General features: G+C 38.9%; 1 protein-coding gene across 1 annotated transcript; it reads right to left on the bottom strand.

Moving 5' to 3' along the window:
* Positions 1 to 14686: 14686 nt before the first annotated feature.
* MRPL15 (mitochondrial ribosomal protein L15) lies at positions 14687 to 21884 on the bottom strand. The gene is made up of 5 exons (XM_026516471.4): positions 21664 to 21884; positions 20487 to 20641; positions 19727 to 19892; positions 17006 to 17129; positions 14687 to 16326 (listed from the first exon to the last, which is right to left on the bottom strand). Exons 1-5 carry the CDS (start codon positions 21769 to 21771, stop codon positions 15989 to 15991), a joined length of 891 nt encoding a protein of 296 aa, XP_026372256.2. The 5' UTR covers positions 21772 to 21884; the 3' UTR covers positions 14687 to 15988.
* Positions 21885 to 22300: the final 416 nt, after the last annotated feature.

Raw genomic sequence — 22300 nt, 5'->3', positions numbered from 1 at the left:
AATAATATCAATTTTATACAGCCTTCCAGACAATAAAAGATGAGAGAATTCCTCCTAATTCATTTTATAAGACAGCATTATCTTGACACCAAAACCAGGGAAAAAAAAAAAAGGACAAGGAAAAGCATTACAAATTGATACCCTTCAAGGACATGGGTGGAAAAATTCCTAATAAAATATTAGCAAATCTTGGGATTGAAAGATTAGTTCAACATTAGAAAATCAATGTACTTCATCTTACCAAGGAACTAAAGAAAAAAACATATGATGATTTCAATAAATATTAAAAAAGCAACTGACAAAATTCAACTAACATTCATGACAAAAACTCTCAGCAAACTAAGGATTAAAAAGGAATTTTTAAAAAACTTCCTCAAATTCACAAATGTTATGCACAAATAATTTATAGCTTGCATCATCTTTAGTAGTGAAAGACTAACTGCTTTCTCTCTAAGATCTGAACAAGGCCAGGATATGTGTTCTCACCACTTCCATTCATCATCATACTGGTGGCCCTAGCTAGTGCAGTAATACCAAAAATGGGGGCAGGGGATAACATACAAACTGGAAAAGAAGAAATAAAGTTGTCACTATCTGCAGATTACATGATTGTCTATAAAGAAAGTGTACACACACACACTACCAAAAAGCTGCTAGAACTAATAATTGATTTTAGCCTGGTTGCAGGATAAGAGGTCAACATTGTATAGAATCAATTTTATTAATATATTTTAAAAATAAACAGAAATTGAAATTTGAAAGTGCCATCCTTTATATTAACACCAAAAAAATCATATACTTTGATATTAATCTAACAAAACAGGTCCAAGATCTCTACACTGAAAAATACAAAACACTGATGAAAGAAATCAAGATCTAAATATAAAAGGAGAGGTATACCACATATGTAGTTGGAAGCCTCAATACTGTGAAGATGTCAAATCTTCTCAAACTTGTCTATAGAATCCAACACAAACCAAATCAAAATCCCAGCAGACTGTTTTTAATAGAAACTGACAAGCTGATCCTAAAATTTATAAGGAAAACAAAAGGAATTAGAATACCCAAAACAATTTTGGAAAGATAGAAGTTAGAACTCATACTACCTGATTCAAAGACTTTACTGTAAGATAACTCTAGTCATCAACACCATGTACATTGATAAAAGGATAGACACATAGATCAATGAAACAGAAGAGTCAAGAAATAGACTCAAACACATTTGATCAATTGATTTTTGCCAAAGGTGCAAAGGGGCTGTCGTTTCAACAAATGATGCTGAAACAATAGGAAATCCATGTGTCAAAAGAAAATTTTTAATAACTTTGACCTATTTTCATACCCTAAACCAAAATTAACTTGACAAGCATCATAGAACCAAAAAGTAAAATCTAGAATTAAGGAAACTTTAGGAAGAAAAATAAGAAAAAATCTTTGTGACCTTGGGTTGGGCAAAGATACCTTAGATACAAAACCAAAAGCATGATCCATTAAAGAAAAAATTGATAAACTGGACTGCATCAAAATTAAAAGCTCGTTTTCAAAATGCATTGTTAAGAAAATGAAGACAAGTTTCAGACAGAAAATATTTGAAAATACAAACCTGATAAAGGACTAGTGTGCAGTATATATTAAAAATACTCAAAAGTCAATAATTGGAAAACAATCCGATGTAAAAATGGATGAAAATAGGAAGATACTTCATCCAAGATATTTGAATGGTAATAAGCACATGAAAGACATTAAAATCATTAGTCATTAGGGAAATACAATTCAAAACCACAGTGAGATACTACTGCATGCCTATTACAATAGCTGAAATGGAAAAAGATTATCCACCAAGTGCTGGTACGAATGAGAAGCTTCTGGAATTCTCCTACATTGTTGGTGGGAATGTAAAATGGCACACCCACTTTAGAAAAGAGTTTGCTACATGATCTAGGCATTTATCCACAAGAGGAGAAAGCATATATGTATAAAAAGACTCATACACAGGGGCACCTGGGTGGCTCAGTTGGTTTAACCTCTGCCTTCAGCTCAGGTCATGATCCTGGAGTCCTGGGATGGAGTCCTGAGTCAGGCTTCCTGCTCAGTAGTGAGTCTGCTTCTTCCTCTGCCCCTGTATCTCTCTCTCAAGTAAACAAAATCTTTAGAAAAGTAAAAAGGGGCACCTGGGTGGCTCTGTTGGTTGAGTGGCTGCCTTTGGCTCAGGTCATGATCTCAGGGTCCTGAGATAGAGCCCTGCATTGGGCTCCCTGTTCAGCGGGGAGCCTGCTTCTCCTTCTGCACCCTCCCTCCTTGTACTCTCTCTCTCTATCTCTCTCAAATAAATAAATAAATTTTTAAAAAAGAAAAAAAGTCTCATAACAAATATTCATAGCATCTTTCCTTCTGATAGACAAAAACTATAATGAAGGCAAATGCCTATCAACAGGTGGATGAATAAACAAACTTTTTAATGGAACGCATACTCCACAATAAAAAAGAATGAATTACGTATACAGGCATCGACATGGACAACTCTGAAATTAATCTATAATTGTAGTGGTTTTACTAATAACCACTAAACACTAGAAACAACCTGAATGCAAAAAGATGAACAAACTGGTACATCCATAAAATGGAACACTATTCAGCAATAAAAAGGAAAGAAGTACCTATAGGAGCAACAACAGGAATAAATCTTTCAAATGCATTGTGCTAAGTGAAGAAAGCTGGACTCAAAATGCTATAACTCTATGATTCCATCTATAGGAAACTCTAGAAAAGGCAAAACTACAGGGACAGAAATCAAGTCACTGGTTGCTCATTGCTAGCATTTGGGTGAAGAGACTGAGTACAGAAGAACAAGAGGTATCTGTAAAGGTGACAGTCTGTCTTTACTGTGGTGGTGGTGGTGGTGGTTGTAGGATGGTATAGAGCAGTTATGATTCAGCAGTACACTCAAACACCTTTATTAAATGTAAATCACACCTCGATGGACCAGACCTTTTAAAAAGGGGATATCAGTGCTCACTGGAGAGGCACAGGCCTTAGCCAAGCCAAGGAAACAGAGTCTCTGTGAGGAGGAGGATGGGATTGTCTTTACCATGGAATGGGGCTGAAGCAGAAATAGTTTGTCGGCGGATCAACAAACATGGAGGCCTCTGGGAAGAGGAGAAACGCAGACCAAAAGTACAAAGCTGTGAAGTTTTAAAATGAGAGATCTGAAGATAATGACACAACATATAACAGCTCCTACTGATGTCTTCACTTAGGAAATAAGAATTCCTTTCTTGGGAGGCCTGGGTGTTTAGTCAGTTAAGCGTCTGCCTTTGGGTCAGGACATGATCTCAGGGTGCTGGGATCAAGCCCCATGTCAGGCTCCCTGCTCAGTGAGGAGTCCCCTGCCACTCCCCCTGCTTGTGTGTTCTCCCTCTCTGACAAATAAATAAATAAAATCTTTAAACAAACAAACAAAAAAAATTACCTTCTTGCAGAGGGATTTTACTTTAAATCTGGACTTAAAAGAATTAGTAAGATCATGGCTACTTGTATGATTGATTCAGAGAAGTACACACAACCCAGGTTCAACCAAAGCACCCAGTGAAAGTGTAGGCTTAGTACGTGACATTTTATACTAACTGAATTACCTCGTTCAAGGGCATACATTAGACTGTATTTACCCTTCCATACGCACTCTACTCCACACCAATCACCAACAGAAAATGTACTTTAGTTTCCCCACATGTAAAATGGAAAATATATTTACCTCGCAGAGCAGCTGTGAGAATTTCTGGCTCTCCATCTAAGTTCACCATGACTTATCAGAGTCCTTTTTGTACAGTCAGAAGAAATCAAGAAATATTAGGTTTTATCTTTTGGTTTCTTATATCCTACAAATTTTAATGCTACTAGTTTAAGTTTTATGAGCTGCTTTTTTGAAATAATTACTTTCATTATTGAAAGTAAAATTAAAAACTTTTAAAAGAGAATATAGTTTTTCTGCTCATCTTAGTGAGTTCTAGCCATGATGCTTCCATTTAAATCTTTTACACAATAAATACTTAAAACATATATATCCATATATAGGAAATTTAACCTACTTTGATGTTTATAAATCCATAAGATATACACAATAATTTTAATTGGCAAAGATGAAAAATACCATGAAATTGAAAAAAATACATCTACATATAGAAAAAGAGAAAAAGACCAGAGCATTACATAACCAAGTTCTTAAGTGATTAACACTTTCTTTTTGGGTTGCCTGGGTGGCTCAGTTGGTTAAGTGTCTGCCTTTGGCTCAGGTCATGATCCTGGGGTCCTGGGATCGAGCCCCAAGTTGGGCTTCCTGCTTAGTGGGGAGTCTTCTTCTCCTTTGGCTCCTCCCCCAGCTCATGTGCACTCTCTCTCTCTGTCATGTTCTCTCTCTCTCTTATGCTCTCTCTCTCAAATAAATAAATAAAATCTTTTTTTAAAAAACTCTATTTTCTTCCCCTTTTGTAGTTTACAATTTTTTTATATATATACAGAATTTACAGAATCAGATAACATAGTTACTTAAAATTTTTCCTTTCAATTTCAGTACATTTCCAGATAGGTAGATGACTGTTATAAATTAATGGCAGAGCAAATCAGTGACAACCTCACTGAAATTCACTTAATCCTCCTGATTCCGGGTCTAATTCCTAACATGCTGACTCTTCAAAATGTACTTTTTTCAGAGGGAGAGGAGAAAAGATGGCAGAGGAATAGGGGACCCCTTTTTCAGCTGGTTCCCTGAGTTGAGCTGGATATCTATCAGACCATCCTGAACACCCACGAAATCAGCCTGAGACACAGGAAGATATATCTGGATCTCTACAAACAAACATCTCCAGTGCTGAGTATTGACATACGAAGCAGGGAGCTGTGAATCTGTGCACAGATATTGGAGGATAAATGGAAGGGGGAGGGAGCCGCCACGCTCGGGCGCCGGGAAGCAGTAGCCACCTGCACTGGGGAGTGGGCAGGACTCACGGAGCAGCACCCGTGACAAAGCAGACTGAGACCATGAGCCCGGGAATGTGCACGACCAGACTGAAAACCGGAGCTCCGGAGTGCTCACTGGAACTAGACTGAAACCGGGAGTTCGGGAATGTGCGTGCGACCAGACAGAAAACTGGCGCTCCGGAGCGTGCATGAACCACACTGAAACAGGGAGCTCAGGAGTGCGTGCGGGAATGGCGGCAGCTGGTGGTGTTAGAAGCACAAAGGACAGAGATGTGCCAGCCCTGGAAGCTAGGGCTGGGAGAGCGGCTGTGGGGCGCACAACCCGGGACGCTGCAGGGTTTTTAACAGGACAGACAGAAACAGAGTTAAAGTGGCCAAGAGAGCTCAGTGGAGAGTGGACTGCGATCTCTTTGTTCTGAGAGAGAGGCTAGGATAGGGCCACTGCTCCTCTGACTCTCCGAAGAGTCACAGAAAACCGCCAGGGAAAGCTGCCAGAGAACAAAAGCCTGGAAATACCAGCTCACATTACGCCCATCCCCATCCCCTCTCGCAGGGGACAGGGCGACTCTAACCAAACAGGGTTGCCTGAATATCAGCACAGCAGGCCCCTCCTGCAGAAGGCAGGCTGAAAAATCAAGAAGCCCACATCCCTAAGGTCCCTATAAAACAAGTGCACACTGCCTGGGTCCTGGTCAATAATTTGGGCTCTGGGAATCCCTGCAACCTCTCCTCATCAGAATGACAAGGAGGAGAAATACCCCCCAACAAAGAAAAGATAATGAGTCTGTGGCCTCTGCCACAGAACTGATGGATATGGATATAACCAAATTGTCAGAAATGGAGTTCAGTGTAACAATGGTCAAGATGATGTGTAGACTTGAAAAAAATATTAACGAAAATATTAACGAGAATATAGAATCTCTAATGAGAGTGAATCTGCCAGAAATTAAAAATGCTATGAATCGATTGCAGTCTAAACTAGATGCTCTGATGGCCAGGGTAAATGAGGCAGAAGAACCAGTTAGTGAATTGGAGGATGGGACAGAAGAGAAAATTAAAACAGAAACTTGGCTCAAAAAAATCCATCTCAAGAATGTAGATTATGGGAGATTACTGACTCAATGAAACGTTCCAATGTCAGAATCATAGGCATCCCCAAGGGGGTGGAGAAAGAGAGAGGTCTAGAAAAGACATTTGAACATATTGTAGCTGAGAACTTCCCTAATCTGGCAAAGGAAACAAGCATTCGTGTCCAAGAGGCAGAGAGGACCCCTCCCAAGATCAATGAGAACAGACCTACACCATGTCACATCATAGTGCAATTCGCAAATATTAGATCCAAGGATACAGTATTGAAAGTGGCAAGGGGGAAGAAAATCATTACGTACAGAGTGAAAAATATCAGAATAACGTCAGACCTATCTACAGAGACCTGGCAGGACAGGAAGAGTTGGCAGGGTATTTTCAAAGCTCTGTCTGAGAAGAACATGCAGCCAAGGATCCTTTATCCAGCAAGGCTGTCGTTCAGAATTGAGGGAGAGATAAGGACCTTCCAGGATCGACAGAAACTGATGGAACTCGTAACCACCAAACCAGCCCTACATGAGATACTAAGGGGGGTTCTATAAAAGTAAAAAGGCCCCAAGAGTGATACAGAACAGAAATTTAGAATTTTTATAAAAACAAAGACTTCACAGGCAACATGACATCATTAAAATCATCTCTCTCAATAATCACTCTCAATGTGAATGGCCTAAATGCTCCCATAAATGACACAGGGTTGCAGATTGGATAAAAAGACATGACCCATCCATTTGCTGTCTACAAGAGACTCATCTTGAACCTAAAGATACAACCAGACTGAAAGTGAAATAATGGAAAACCATTTTTCATGCCAATGGACCTCAAAAGAAAGCTGGGGTAGCAGTTCTCATATCAGACAGATTAGATTTTAAACTAAACACTGTAGTTAGAGATACAAAAGGACACTATATTATTCTTAAAGTATGTATCCAACAAGTGGATATGACAATTATAAATATCTATGCCCCCAACAGGGGAGCAGCTAGATACACAAGCCAACGCTTAACCAGAATAAAGAGACATATAGATAATAATATGTTAATCGTAATGGACCTCAGCACTCCAGTCTCAGCAATAGACAGATCATCTAAGCAGAAAATCAACAAAGAAACAAGAGCTTTGAATGACAAACTGGACCAGATGGACCTCATAGATATATAGAGAACACTACACCCCAGAACAACAGAATACTCATTCTTTTCAAATGCACATGGAACTTCCTCCAGAATAGACCATATACTGGGTCACAAAACAAGTCTCAACCGATACCAGAAGACTGAGATTATTCCCTGCATATTCTCAGACCACAATGCTTTGAAACTGGAACCAATCACAAGGAAAAATTTGGAAGAAACTCAAACACTTGGAAACTAAGAACCATCTTGCTCAGGAATGATTGGGTAAACCAGGAAATTAAAAATCAGTTTAAACAATTTATGGAGACCAATGAGAATGAAAACACATTGGTCCAAAACCTATGGGACACTGCAAAGGCAGTCCTCAGGGGAAAATACATAACCATCCAAGCCTCACTCAAAGGAATAGAAAAATCTAAAATGCAGTTTTTATATTCTCACCTCAAAAGCTGGAGCTGGAACAGAAGAACAGGCCTAACACATGCATGAGAAGGCAGGCGATCAAGATTAGAGAAGAAATCAATGAATTAGAAACCAGGAGCACAGTAGAGCAGATCAACAGAACTAGAAGCTGGTTCTTTGAAAGAATAGATAAGATCGATAAGCCACTGGCCAGAATTATTCAAAAGAATAGAGAAAGGACCCAAATTAATAAAATTATTAATGAAAGGGGAGAGATCACAACCAACACCAATGACATGGGAAGGATTATTAGAAACTTTTATCAACAGCTTTATGCCAATAAATTAAAAACCTGGAAGAAATGGATGCCTTCCTGGAAACCTATAAGCCACCAAGACTGAAACAGGAAGACATTGATTATTTAAACAAACCAATTAATTATGAAGAGATTAAAGCAGTGATCAAAAACAAGAGTCCAGGGCCTGACGGATTCCCCAGGGAATTCTACCAAACATTCAAAGAAGAAATAATACCTATTCTCCTGAAGCTGTTTCAAAAAATAGAAACAGAAGGAAAACTACCAAACTCATTCTATGAGGCCAGTATTACCTTGATCCCCAAACCAGGCAAAGACCCCATCAAAAAGGAGAATTACAGACCGATATCCCTGATGAAGATGGATGCCAAAATTCTCAACGAGATCCTACCTAATAGGATCCAACAGTACATTAAAAGGATTACCCATCATGACCAAGTGGGATTCATCCCTGGGATGCAAGGGTGGTTCAACATTCACAAATCAATCAGTCTGATAGATCATATCAACAAGAAAAGAGTCAAGAACCATATGATCCTCTTCATTGATGCAGAAAAAGCATTTGACAAAATACAGCATCCTTTCCTGATTAAAACCCTTCAGAGTGTAGGGATAGAGGGCACATTCCTCAATTTCATAAAAACCATCAATGAAAAGCCTACAGCGAATTATCATTCTCAATGGGGAAAAGCTGAAAGCCTTTCCCTTAAGATCAGGAACACGACAAGGATGCCCACTCTCGCCATTATTATTCAACATAGTACTAGAAGTCCTTGCAACAGGAATCAGACAACAAAAAGGGATAAAAGGTATCCAAATCAGCAAAGAAGAAGTCAAACTCTCTCTCTTCACAGATGACATGATACTCTATATGGAAAACCCAAAAGACTCCATCCCAAAACTATTAGAACTTATAGAGCAATTCAGTATTGTGGCAGGATACAAAATCAATGCTCAGAAATCAGTTGCATTTCTATAAGTACCGCGTGCTAACCAATTGTGGCACCGGAGCACCTGATCAGTTGCATTTCTGTACAAGAACAATGAGACTGAAGAAAGAGAAATTAGGGAATCCATTCCATTTACAATAGCACCAAAAATCATACGTTATCTCGGAATTAACTTAACCAGAGACATCAAGGATCTATATTCTAGAAACTATAAATCACTTTTGAAAGACATTGAAGAAGACACAAAAAGATGGAAAAATATTCCATGCTCATGGATCAGAAGAATAAACATAGTTAAAATGTCTATGCTACCCAGAGCAATCTACATTTTCAATGCCATCCCGATCAAAATACCAATGACATTTTTCAAAGAACTGGAACAAACATCCCTTAAATTTGTGTGGAACCAGAAAACGCCCCGAATCACCAAGGAATTGTTGAAAAGGAAAAACAAAGCTGGGGGCATCACGTTGCTGGATTTCAAGCTGTACTACAAAGCTGTGATCACTGGTAGACACATGGTACTGGCACAAAAACAGACACATAGACCAATGGAACAGAATAGAGAACCCAGAAATGGACCCTCAGCTCTTTGGGCAACTAATCTTTGACAAAGCAGGAAAAAACATCCAGTGGAAAAAAGACAGTCTCTTCAATAAATGGTGCTGGGAAAATTGGACAGCTACATGCAAAAGAATGAAACTTGACCACTCTCTCACACCATACACAAAGATAAACTCTAAATGGATGAAAGACCTCGATGTGAGACAGGAATCCATCAAAATCCTAGAGCAGAACATAGGCAGCAACCTCTTTGACATCTGCCACAGCAACTTTTTTCATGACATATCTCCAAAGGCAAGAGAAACAAAAGAAAAAATGAACTTGTGTGACTTCATCAAGATTAAAAGCTTCTGCACAGCCAAGGAAACAGTCAAAAAAACTAAGAGGCAGCCCACAGAATGGGAGAAGATATTTGCAAATGACACTACAGATAAAGGACTGGTATCCAAGATCTACAAAGAACTTCTCAAACTCAATACACGAGAAACAAATAATCAAATCAAAAAATGGGCAGAAGATATGAACAGACACTTTTCCAATGAAGACATACAAATGGCTAACAGACACATGAAAAAATGTTCAAAATCATTAGCCATCAGGGAAATTCAAATCAAAACCACATTGAGATACCACCTTATGCCAGTTAGAATGGCAAAAATTGACAAGGCAGGAAACAACAAATGTTGGAGAGGATGTGGAGAAAGGGGATCCCTCTTATACTGTTGGTGGGAATGCAAGTTGGTACAGCCACTTTGGACAACTGTGTGGAGGTCCCTTAAAAAGTTAAAAATTGAACTACGCTATGATCCAGCCATTGCACTACTGGGTATTTACCCCAAAGATACAGACATAGTGAAGAGAAGGGCCATATGCACCCCAATGTTCATAGCAGCATTGTCCACAATAGCTAAATCGTGGAAGAAGCCGAGATGCCCTTCAACAGATGACTGGATTAAGAAGATGTGGTCCATATATACAGTGGAATATTACTCAGCTATCAGAAAGAACGATTACACAACATTTGCAGCAACATGGACGGGACTGGAGGAGATAATGCTAAGTGAAATAAGTCAAGCAGAGCAAGACAATTATCATATGGTTTCACTCATTTATGGAACATAAGAAATAGGAAGATTGGTAGGAGAAGAAAGGGAAGAATGAAGGGATGGTAAACAGAAGGGGGAATGAACCATGAGAGACTGTGGACTCTGGGAAACAAACTGGGGGCTTCAGAGGAGAGGGCAGTGGGTGATTGGGATAGGCCAGTGATGGGTATTAAGGAGGGCACATATTGCATGGAGCACTGGGTGTTATATGCAAATAATGAATCATGGAACACTACATCAAAAACCTAGGATATACTCTATGGTGACTAACATAACATAATAAATTATTATTATTTAAAAAAAAACAAAAAAAAGGAAATGTACTTTTTTCAGCAGGTCCTGATACAATAAGAAAGTTCAGCAAGCCTTTCATTAAGAAGATACTGACTGTATATGAAAATCCTAAGGATAAAAAGAAGTAACATTTATAGAATGGCTACCACATCAGAGGGACTGTAAAAGAGACTGAATTCACTAACATGGGCACTTATGTGCCAGGCGTTGTGCTAAGTGCTTTACAAGTAGTGACTTCTTTTAACCCTCATCATAACCATGTGTTAGGATCTATCATTACCCCCATTTTCAGGGGAAACTGAGGCACAGAGAGGTTAAATCGTGGCCACAAAGATGTTACTGGGATCTGAGCCCAAGTAAACCACTCCTGGTGGCTCAGCAAACCAGCTCTCTGTGCTTGGTGCCTCTCCACAGATAAGCTTGTTGAGTCCCCAGGCACAGAGAGAGAGGTGGGTATTATGATCCCAGCTTCACACCTCGGACAACTGAACACCCACGTCGGCCTGTTGTAGGAGCCTGGATTCCAGTCCCGGACTACGACAGGGAAAGCCGGGCTGACTTCCACAATACTATGGCTCTCCAGCCAAGCACCTAGAGACACAGCCAATCTGGGATTTGTATTAACATTAGCATACTGTATTCTCGGACACAAAGTTGGGTTAGCTAACGTTTTTTCTACTATTCCAGAGCCACTCCATTTTCCAATTAATGAAGAGTAACACTTAAAAAAGAAAATTAAAAAAAAATTAAAAGGGAAAATAAACTCAGGGACTCAATAAACAGGAAATCCATAGTAATTATTTCTGACGTATTAAAAAAATCTTTTTTTAATGTATATCAGCTCCAACTTTTCTATAGTCTTGCATGCAAGTAGGCCATCCTGTATAATGAAAACAAGCTGAAGTCACACACCGGGCAAGGACTTCAATCTAGACAGAAGGCTTCTTGCTTTTCTACTTAAGATTTCTAAGTGATGTGATCTTAACAAGATAAAGCTACTACCTACCATCTGCCACTGTTCTCACCCTCATAATCCTTGTAAATGACCAGCAGTAGAGCAGGACCTGGGAGTCCAATGTTGTTACATAATTAAAATAAAACTTGTGTCTCCCTGCTGTACAGCAACTTAGGGATTGAAAAACAGAATGGACAGATTTTGTGGAACATGCCTGTTTGGGCTGAGAATTATCTGCACAATTATAATATTAAGATCAGGATACAGCTGTTTGTGACTAAGCCCAGGCTCACTGAGTAAGTACTATCCAAGCATTACATCACCAGACATCTGTTTCCTGTTTTCATTCTTCCCTCTATCATTCTATCCTGACTTCCCTTCACCTGTAGGCCACAGCCACAATTAAGCAAGTCTTCTGTTTGCCTGTCTCCTTTTCCATCTTTAACTCAGGGTGACTTAGTCATTGTGCATGGAGGGGGAAGGGAAGAACCTAAGGGCCCTGAAAAGTGCATTCTGAGACTGGGGGGCTTTGGCCCAGGGAATCCACCTTTACATGACTAACTTTTCCCTCATTTCCAATTATGAACTTTTCCTGTTGAGGCAATACCAGCCCCTGCTAAAGGGCAGTTGTGCACTGAATCACAAAAGGAAAACATCCAGCAGCACAAATAAGTCAAGGCACTAACTTACCTAGAGCAATGTCCCCACACTCTGGTACACAAAAAACGGTATCTCTTGGCTTTGTTTCCACACCTCATGCCCAGATACAGAACAGGATGTGTTTAAATTTAAGGAAGTTCATTTCTTTCTTTCAAGATTTATTTATTTATTTATTTATTTATTTATTTATTTATTTGAGAGAGTTGGGGGAGGAGAGAAGCAGGCTCCCACTGAGCGCAGAGCCGGATAGGGCCAATCTCACTACCCTGAGATCACAACCTGAGCCAAAATCAAGTCAGACACCCAACCGACTGAGCCACCCAGGTGCCCCTAAGGAAGTTCATTTCTTTTCTTTTTTTTTTTTAACATTTTATTTATTTGAGAGAGAGTGAGAGCATGAGCTCATGCAGGGGAGGGGGGCAAAGGGAGAGGGAGAAGCAGACTCCCACTGAGCAGGGAGCCTGACATCGGGCTCCATCCCAGGGCCCTGGGATCATGACCTAAGCCAAAGGCAGACACTTAACCAACAGAGCCACCCAGGCACCCCGCCAAGGCAATATCTCTATCATAAGGGTATTAGAGCTTAAAGAGACCTTAGAGGTCACTTTACACATCTCTTGGATTATACAAAGTTTGTCGCTGCATTTTACACAGTTAAGAAAGGTGAAGTGACTCCTCCAATGGATCCTATTTCAAACGGCTTAAGAATAAAGGCACAAATTTAAATACCCTAAAGGAAAATACTGAGAAAAAGTGTTTTTGAAATACATTAGATGTAATAAGCAAGATCAAAACAGTGCAACAGTCTATCCCTTTTTAATTTATAAACAAACAAATAAAAGACCCTAAACTAACAGTGGTTTAGCTACCTCTGAGAAATGGGTCAGGGACTGGCAACAGTAAAAGAATATAGACTTTTACTTCTTACACTTTGTTATTACACCATTTCAAAATAAGTATGAGCACTTCTTTAATGATAGAAAGGGTTTTTTTTTGGGGGGGGGGGGGGGAGTCTTTTCCCAGCAGCGATTTTTTAAAAAAAAATGTATTCTAAAATAAATAAATATAAAATTTTAAAAACTGTATCCTATTCACCTTTAGTGACTCACTGTAATCATCAATTTAAACATTTTCTTTGGGGTAGGTACCTGGGTGGCTGTCAGTTAAGCATCTGCCTTCAGCTCAGGTTATGACCCCAGGGTCCTGGGATGGACCTGGGATGGAGCCCCAAGTCCAGCTCCATGCTCAGCAGGGAGCCTCCTTCACCCTCTCTGCCCCTCCCCTGCTTATACACAAGCTCTCTCTCAAATAAAATCTTAAAATAAAAATCCAAAACCACTTTTGTACCTTGCTATTTTTCCTTACAACCTATCGTCTCTTCCTCCATACATTATATTCAAGTTTAACTGTTTTGATACCTAACATGGCAAGTGTAGATAGCTTTATTGTTAAAATGTTTAGAAAAAGCAGGCACAGAGAACAAGTAAATGACTCCTCGGACGCTTTCCGTTGCTTTGTCATCACTCCTTTGAAAACATTTTCCTTACCAAAATTGATGAATTAATCAACTTATTGGCTTAATACTTCTTACCGAACTTAGCATTTCAGAATGGTGAATATACCATTAAGCAAAGAATTTAAGAATTCTGCACTTTTTATGTTGTCTATTTTAAGTCTGTTAACCTCCGGGTTGAAGTTTGGTCAATACCAAAACAGGTTGTCAATCCCCTGCTGGTTGTCCAATACATTCACTCTCACTCACCCATCCTAAAGGAATTTTTCCACTAAGAACATAAGCTACCAAAGTAAAAAGTTCAGGCTCCCTTGCAGAAGAGAACTGTATCCAAGTTCTGGCCAATGGAATTTATTCGTTAAGTTTTGTGTGGCAACTGCCAGGCATCTTTCTTAGGAAAAGCTGGCTCTTATTGATCCCTGTTTGGATCATGAAGATGCACATCTCACTCTAGGGATAGCAGAGCTAAACAGGGAGAAGAAGCCATGGGCTCTGAGATTGTGGAGCAGAGCCAGCTATCAGCTCTGAATAGGTCTCAGCACTTCTGTAAAAAAAAATAAACTTTTATCTCATTCAAGCCACTGTAATTTGTGGTTCCTATCAATGGAGCCAAAACATCCTAAAAACCCAACTCTGTCACTTGGAATCTCTGAAAAATAAAAAAATTTTTAAAAGCTTTGCCTGTCCCTTGAAATTCATAGGTGATTATCATAGAAGATGGTCCTAACAGTGATTCTTATAAGTTCTGGTTTATTAAGAAATGGTTTAATGAGCCAAATTACATAATCCCGGATAAAAATTTAAACATACATACTCTTGGTGCATAAACTACTTGAAATTGAATCTCAGATCAGCAATAGAGAAGGTAGATAAGTTAATGAAACAAAATATTGCATCACTTAAGCTTTTAAAATTTTTTTTCTAAGAAAATAAACGGCCAGGAATAATTTTATTTTTCCCGTGGAAAAATTATCATGAATTATTCAAGATTTAATTGCAGCAGGATAAATTGAGCTTTTGTATGGTTCAGGTACAACACATCTTTGCAAAGCTAAATAAGCTTTCTGACTGCTGAATCTTTTACATTAACTGGGTTTAATTTTCACATTACCAGCTGTTTTATGGCTTATAAAATCACTGAGCAATTTTTCAAAAATTGTTTAAAATGACTGAAAAACAAAGGTCTCCAGTATCTATGAAATAAGTAAAATATCAGATGAGTTGAGAAAATGAATTCACTTGGACTTTCTGCTTCAGTTTTGCTAGTAAATACTGTACTACTTATTTACTGGGTTTAAACCTTTAACTCTTAATAATCCACATCTTAATAATCCAGAGTTGAAGGCTTTCCACCTTGACACTGGATAGCAGAGCTTCCTTGAGACTACTGATGGGCTACGATTAGTAAGCTCTTTAACCTTGACTGAGCAGGCTTAGCAATCAAACCCACTCCAGGGGCGCCTGGGTGGCTCAGTCGGTTAAGCGTCTGCCTTCAGCTCATGACATCTGCCTTCATGATCTCAGGGTCCTAGGATCGAGCCCCACATTGGGCTCCCTGCTCAGCAGCAGCAAGAATGCTTCTCCCTCTCCCTCTGTATCTCTCTTGCTCTCATTCTCTCAAATAAATATCTTTAAAAAAACCCATTAAAAAAAAAGTCAGTCCCATTCCACCTGCATTCATTCTGATTTGCAACAATGATAACACAAGCCCTGGATGAAAAGATCATGAGAAAACAAACAAGAAATACCCTAAAAGTTATCATCTTCCTCTGGCAGAAAACCAGGGAGTTTGTTTCTTTGAGAAAGAGCCTGCACAGATTCAATACCCCCATGCAGCCCTTGCTTATTCCATTTTTTATTTCAATTTTATATAAAAATGGAAATAGGGCTACATGGAAAATTAACATCAACATCTACATTAACATCTAAATTAACTACAACATCTACAAATCAAGACAAGATGATGAGAAATATGCATGTTTCAGTCCATTTTCTTCCAGAACTCTTTCACAACTCTGCTTTCTTGGAAGGGAATTCATGAGCTGTAATACTTGAGGAGATTTTCATCTGTAGGTTTTAGGATTTTCTTATCTGCCATATTCACCACCCATCCAGGGGCAAGACCAAAGAAAATCTGCCTTGGATCCTTTCGAGTACTAAGCATTTTGAAGAGTCCATCTTTAGTGATATCAGGTAAAATATAGCCATACTTCTTGGCAAGTTCAAGTCTTGCTTCAGGAAATTTGGCAGGATCCGCCAGGTAACCACGATTCTTTGCATCAGTATAATACGGTACCAGTTCTTCAGGCGGAAGCATTCGCTTTGGAATGGGTTGTCCACGCAGAAAGAATGGAACAGGTTTGCACAGAATTTCTGAAAAAATTTTAAATAAAAAAGAGAGATACAAATAATGGCTATATACATATGATTTTCTTTTAATTGTTAATTTTTAAATCCTACCAAGATGAGAACTTCATTCCAAGAACTTTTTTTTTATTAAATAGGTTTATCTTGAGTAAGCAAATGAATACACTTCATTTTCAAAAATCTGTATCTTGAAAATCAAAGTTATCCCTGGGTTACCAACAATTTGTGAATTTTTTTCTTTTTTTTTTTTTTTAAAGATTTTATTTGTTTATTTGACAGACAGAGAGACAGCGAGAGAGGGAACACAAGCAGGGGGAGTGGGAGAGGAAGAAGCAGGCTCCTAGTAGAGGAGCCTGATGCGGGGCTCGATCCCAGAACACCAGGATCATGCCCTGAGCCGAAGGCAGACGCTTAACGACTGAGCCACCCAGGCGCCCCACAATTTGTGAATTTCTAAGCATAGATAACAGCATATGTAAGCCCCATGTTTAAAGACAAAAAACCTTCTTATAACATACTGACTGAGGTATTATCAGAAGAGGTCACACCACTAACAGGAAACCCTACAACAGAAAACCAAGGTGTCCAAACACCAAGTCGGACAGCTAGGAGGATTTCTAAAATCCTCATATAGCAGCCAGTAGGAGCCAAAGAGGGAGAAGAAAGGGATTGCAGGACATCTTACCTAGACTTCTTGGATCATAGAAGGCCGTAGTAACAACACCACCATTTTTTTCAATTGCAGCAATGGCTAGTTCTGAAGCCAACTGTACTTCAATATTAACTTTTGCCTTAAACGTGTCAGCACCCTGTAATAGGTCAAAGCAAAGCCTGTTTGTAGATAGCTTGGCTAAAAGTAATCATGGCAAGCTTCCTTTTTATATTGCATTTTCTCCTCCAAAATGCTTATAATGCAACAGTAATACCAACTCTAAATACCTCTGCACTGAGGTCCTATCAAACATGCAATTTTTTTCTTACATGTTTTTAGGACACTTTATTTTACCAATTCTCATTTTCTATAAGCAGAGATGACTACATTTTCATTTATATTTAGTAAACAGCGATATAAGTATCCATCCCCAGGCCTTCATTAATAGTAGACCACTAAATCCTAACAACCCTATGATGAAATTATTGCTGTGCCAACTTCACAGATGAGGACACTGAAGCACAGAGGTTAAGTAACTTGTCAAGATCACACAGCTAGGATTCTTTTTTTTTTTTTTTTTAAGATTTATTTACTTATTTTAAGAATACACTGTACTGAGCGCCAAGCCCCACACAGGGCTCAATCCCATGACACCAAGACCAGGACCAGAGCCAAAACCAAGAGTCAGGAGGCTTAACCAACTGCACCACCCGTATGCCCCTCACAGAGCTAGGATTCTAACCCGGAGAGTCTAGTCACAGCACCTGTGTTCTTAGACACAACATTCTGCCACACTGAGATGGAAAACACTTATCTTCCTTATCCTTAAGTTAGCAAAAGACCAAGAGGTTAACAAGGGGACAAGTGGGCTGGAACTTTTGGAAGAACAAATTATCTAACAGGGGTGCCTGGCTGGCTCAGTCAGTAGAGCATGTGACTCTTGATCTTGGGGTCACAGGTTTGAGCCCCATTTTGGGTATAGAGATTACTTAAAAATAAAATATCTTAAAAAAAATCTGACAACAGTATCTAACCTTGGAGGGATCAGTCCACTCTAGGAAATAAGGCAGAAAAGCACAACAGAGATTCACTTTGCATTTACTATTGATTTTATCACAGCCTCTAAAAGAACAAAAATATAAGTCTACTTTTCCCTAGTACAGTCAATACTAAAAAAATGTAGAACTGAACTTTCTAAAGTTCTGTTTTTGGTCACTTTTATTAGGATGTACTACATTTTACCCTAATTTCAAAACAGATTCTGAATTAAAAGATGCTGGAATTACCATTCTTTTTTGTGGTGACAGAATTTTTTTGCTATTTTGGCGTGGCTGAAACAAGCTGGCTCCCAATCAAGTTCCTTTATTAATTATGAAGTTTTCATGTATTTCAAAACTATTCCATCAATTCTAAGACACATTTTCTCACATTTTTTTCCATCTATGATACTGGTCTGCATTTTTATAATCAATGGCACCTCTGACTCAATAAAATAAGGTCTTGCCATATTTTTTGTGAATTTTAATTACTATTCCAGATTGCCCAACTATTTCCCTATTTTTGGGCACTAGAATTAGTTCCAGCATTTTCAGTATTATAAACAGCATTTTTTAGGAATATCTTTTTATCAGTTAGGTTTCTTTTATTATTCCTTGTAAACACATATTCCAAAATTGCTAATTTTGTGCTGAAGGATTAAAAGTCTTATTACCTATTACTCATTGCAAATCTGAAATCCAGAGAAGGTCAACCAATTCACAGAGCTACAAATGATATGTAACTAACTTTACTTACTCAACTGCTGCCCTGGTGTAATTTTCAGGATTATTTTCCTCGTTTAATATAGACACATGCTTGAGAACTGTTGGAATGCACCATTTATTGGCTGACAAAGTCACAGATTTTTCCATATTAATTTAAATGTGTATTCCCTTATATACCCTGAATAGAATACTGAGACTTGTGTATTCTGTATTCTCTTTACAAATCATTTTATCTGGAAAACTTTTATCCATGAGGTTCACTTTTTCAAAGGAATCTAAAAAGGTTTTTCCATAAACACATGCTTCCCTCTAGTGGACACTAAGTTACTTACATAGCTGTATGACTGACCTACAAGAAACAAAAGTATAAATGAACAAGTTTAATTGTTGATGAAACTCTTGGCCAATTTTTATAAATAGAAAACTTTGCTGCAATTGGAATTAGATTTGATTCATTCCTTTTCTCCATAACTAATTATCATGAGCCAGTATTTCCAATACTGAAAATATAGCAATGAACCAAAATACTTGTCCTCAAAGAATTTACATTATAGTGAAGGAGAGAGTGAAAAAAATAAATGCATTACTTAGTAATAAAGGTCAGGTGCTAATATATTCAAAGAAAAATACTTTAGGCAGGGTAAAGCAGACAAGACTATGACGGCTGGTGGGGCAGGGGGGACAGTGAGCATTCTTTTATAAAAGGATGTCAAAAAAGATCTTCCTGCTATGACATTTGAGCAGAGAACCAAAGGGACTGAGGGAGCAAGCTGCATGGATACACCGAAGAGCACCCCAGAACCAGAGTACAAAGGCCCCTCAATACAGCATGCCAACTTCCTCAAACTACAACTGAGTATTACACAATCACCACTATGTAATGGTTATATGACAACTGAAACGAAATAAAAATTTAAAAAGCAGTGTGTTGATTATATGGAAATCAGATATAGCTTTCTATGTAACGCTAAAAAATCTAGTCCAGACTTACCTCCTCTACCAGCTGGACACCATAATCCCTTTTAAGTGGCTGGATAGTCACACCTCTCCCATTGACAAGCTGAGTTAAGTCAATAGGTTGAGTAGGATCCACTCGACCCAAATCAATAAGATATTGCAATCTATTGAGACTCAAAGGCTGATACTGGCGTCTGAAGCTACAAAACAAAGTAACAATTGGAAAACTCAGTCAAGCTTACCTTCCTGTAACTTCTTCAAATCAACTCAAAGATTTGTCCTGTATTTTCCTCCATCAATTTAGATGACTTAACAAAATAAAACCCTCCTGAGTATAATAGAAACATAGTATCGCTTTATTTTTGCTAATGAAACAAAACGAGTACTTCACTTCATTAAAATAATTTACCTAAGCATTTACTTCACTCATTTAAACAAATTTGTCAAAAATGTAACCCCTTTATTTGAATGATGCATTAATGGAGCTCAAGTAATAAGAGTAGTTTTCCTTTACTGAGTGACTATAAATTGTCCAGATTTTTATATATGTTATTGCTCAGCCTCTAACCAACCATAAGAGCAGGCATTATTATCTCCATTTGCAGGTCTGAGTACAAAGTCAAGGCTTTTCCCCCTATTAATCCAGCCTAAATTTCATTACCAAAAATGTTTCAGAGAAACAGCAACAAAAATTTGCTTCAAAGTGAATTCAAATTTCTACCAAGCTATTTTTTTTTTTGGTGACTGTCCACGAAAATTAGGGATTTTTACTTTAATAAGCAAAGGAACCTTACCTATGACCTTCATTAAACCCGTATTTTGGGATTCGAATGTAAAATGGAGTCTGGCCTCCCTCAAAGCCCAGTCTGGGCCGGGTTCCTCTCTGACGCTCTCCTTTATGGCCTCGGCCACACTTTCTACCTCTTCTCTGACCTCTTCGCCGTCTTTCCTATGAGGACAGAAGAGAGTTTTGTATGATCTGCAGGTGCATTTTTAAAAATTGTATTTCATCTTTCTGCTGTATATTTTTTTTGTGATGCCATTCATTTATCCAATCAACCAGTACTGGCTAACACTACTGTGTGTCAAGCACTGTTCTAGTTGCTCTAACCCCCAAACACTCTTAAGTTAGCATCTTTGTCTCTGAAGATGTAGCGAATTCTTGTAACCAAATTCCAAGCTGTGCATTTCAAAGGCAAAGTTCCAAGGATGGAATGGACATAAGGATTCTATGATAGAATGGAACTGAAAAAAATCCTAGAATCAAACATCCCCAACAAACAAGGTTTATACCATATTCCAGAACATTTATTTTGGAATTGTAAATACATTAGCGTTATGCATGTATATTATTGAATCATTAATTTGTAAAGAAAGTATTTTTCTTAAATTAAATTAATTAACTCTCACTTCGTGAAAACAAGGAACTGATTTCTTAAAATTACAGTATATCCCAGTGCCTGGCTGGTTCAGTGGGCGAGTCAAGCGACTTCTGATCTCAGGATTGTAAGTTAGAGCCCCACATTGGGTGTAGAGATTACCTAAAAATAAAATCTTTCAAAAATTAGATAAATAAAGACAGTATGTCAACCAACAGCTTTTCTAGCTGTATTCAGTGATTTGCAGAGGAGACATCTATCATAATTCAAATCTTTCCCACGAAAATAAAGACACTGAGAAAGTACTTCAGTTTAAATACAATTTTCACTGAGACAATCCTTTTGTAGTTTCTGTGACTTCACTCCTCCGCCCTAATAAACATAATTATGCTTTAAAATATACAACTTACTAAGAATTGGGACCATATGGGAAGACTCTCCTCTTTGCAGTTAAGGAGAACAAGAGGTCGGCAACCCTAGTTCATTCCAACAGCCTTCTGGAAAAAGGAGTCCCCGAAAACGACGGGGAGTGAATGGCCGCTTCCATCGCCCCATTCCCCAGCGCTTCCCCTCACCCCCACCAGCTATTTACCGGTTTCCTGGAGCCTGGATTCGGCTTTAGGTTGGCCAAGCTCACACGAGGCAGAGCCCGGAGCAGGTCCAGGGCTCTTGCCCCACCGCCCTGCACGGTACTGGCCATTACCCGCACGGCCAAGTCCCTCCAAGGTCGCCCAGGTTGGCCTCAGAGCCCACGTGGTCTCGCGGCACTGCTTTCCGGCCCCGGCGCTGCTTTCCGGCCGCGGCACCGCCCCTGCCGTACCGTAGGAACTGCCGAACTTTCTGTCGCAGGAGGCGCCAGTGTCCAGGAGTACCCGGATAACGCCGGAAATTTAGCAACTTTGTCCTGTCAGTGTTGCTCAACATTTTTTTCTTGTTTTTAGTTTACTGGGGTTGTGAACGTATGTAGAGATCGTGCGTTGACCTGGTGTCTGAACCTACAACGTTTTCTCCCGCTTCATAAAAGCACGGATTGAAAACGTTGTGCAGTAGCGAATCTTTGAGTCAGTGTTTGTCTTGGCATGTTTTGTCCTGGGGTCTGTAGTCCTTATGAGGCAGTGTGTTCTCTGAGATCCACGTAGATCCCGGAATAAAATAACGTCAACGCTAAACCATTAGTTTTTAGCTTCGTTGCATTACACGCCGTGAGATAGGAAAATAATACCCAGGAT

Source organism: Ursus arctos, unplaced genomic scaffold (assembly GCF_023065955.2).
Source record: "Ursus arctos isolate Adak ecotype North America unplaced genomic scaffold, UrsArc2.0 scaffold_6, whole genome shotgun sequence".
NCBI lineage: Eukaryota > Metazoa > Chordata > Mammalia > Carnivora > Ursidae > Ursus > Ursus arctos.
This window is presented reverse-complemented; position numbering and strand designations above follow the sequence as displayed.

Bases quoted from the DNA above. Each gene is read 5' to 3' on its own strand.
- MRPL15 (XM_026516471.4), bottom strand. From the start codon at position 21,771: ATGGCCAGTACCGTGCAGGGCGGTGGGGCAAGAGCCCTGGACCTGCTC. The intron at 20,642-21,663 runs GTAAATAGCTGG...CTGTCCTCATAG, and splicing joins ATCCAGGCTCCAGGAAACCG to GAAAGACGGCGAAGAGGTCA. The intron at 16,327-17,005 runs GTAAGATGTCCT...AAATTTTTTCAG, and splicing joins CTATGATCCAAGAAGTCTAG to AAATTCTGTGCAAACCTGTT.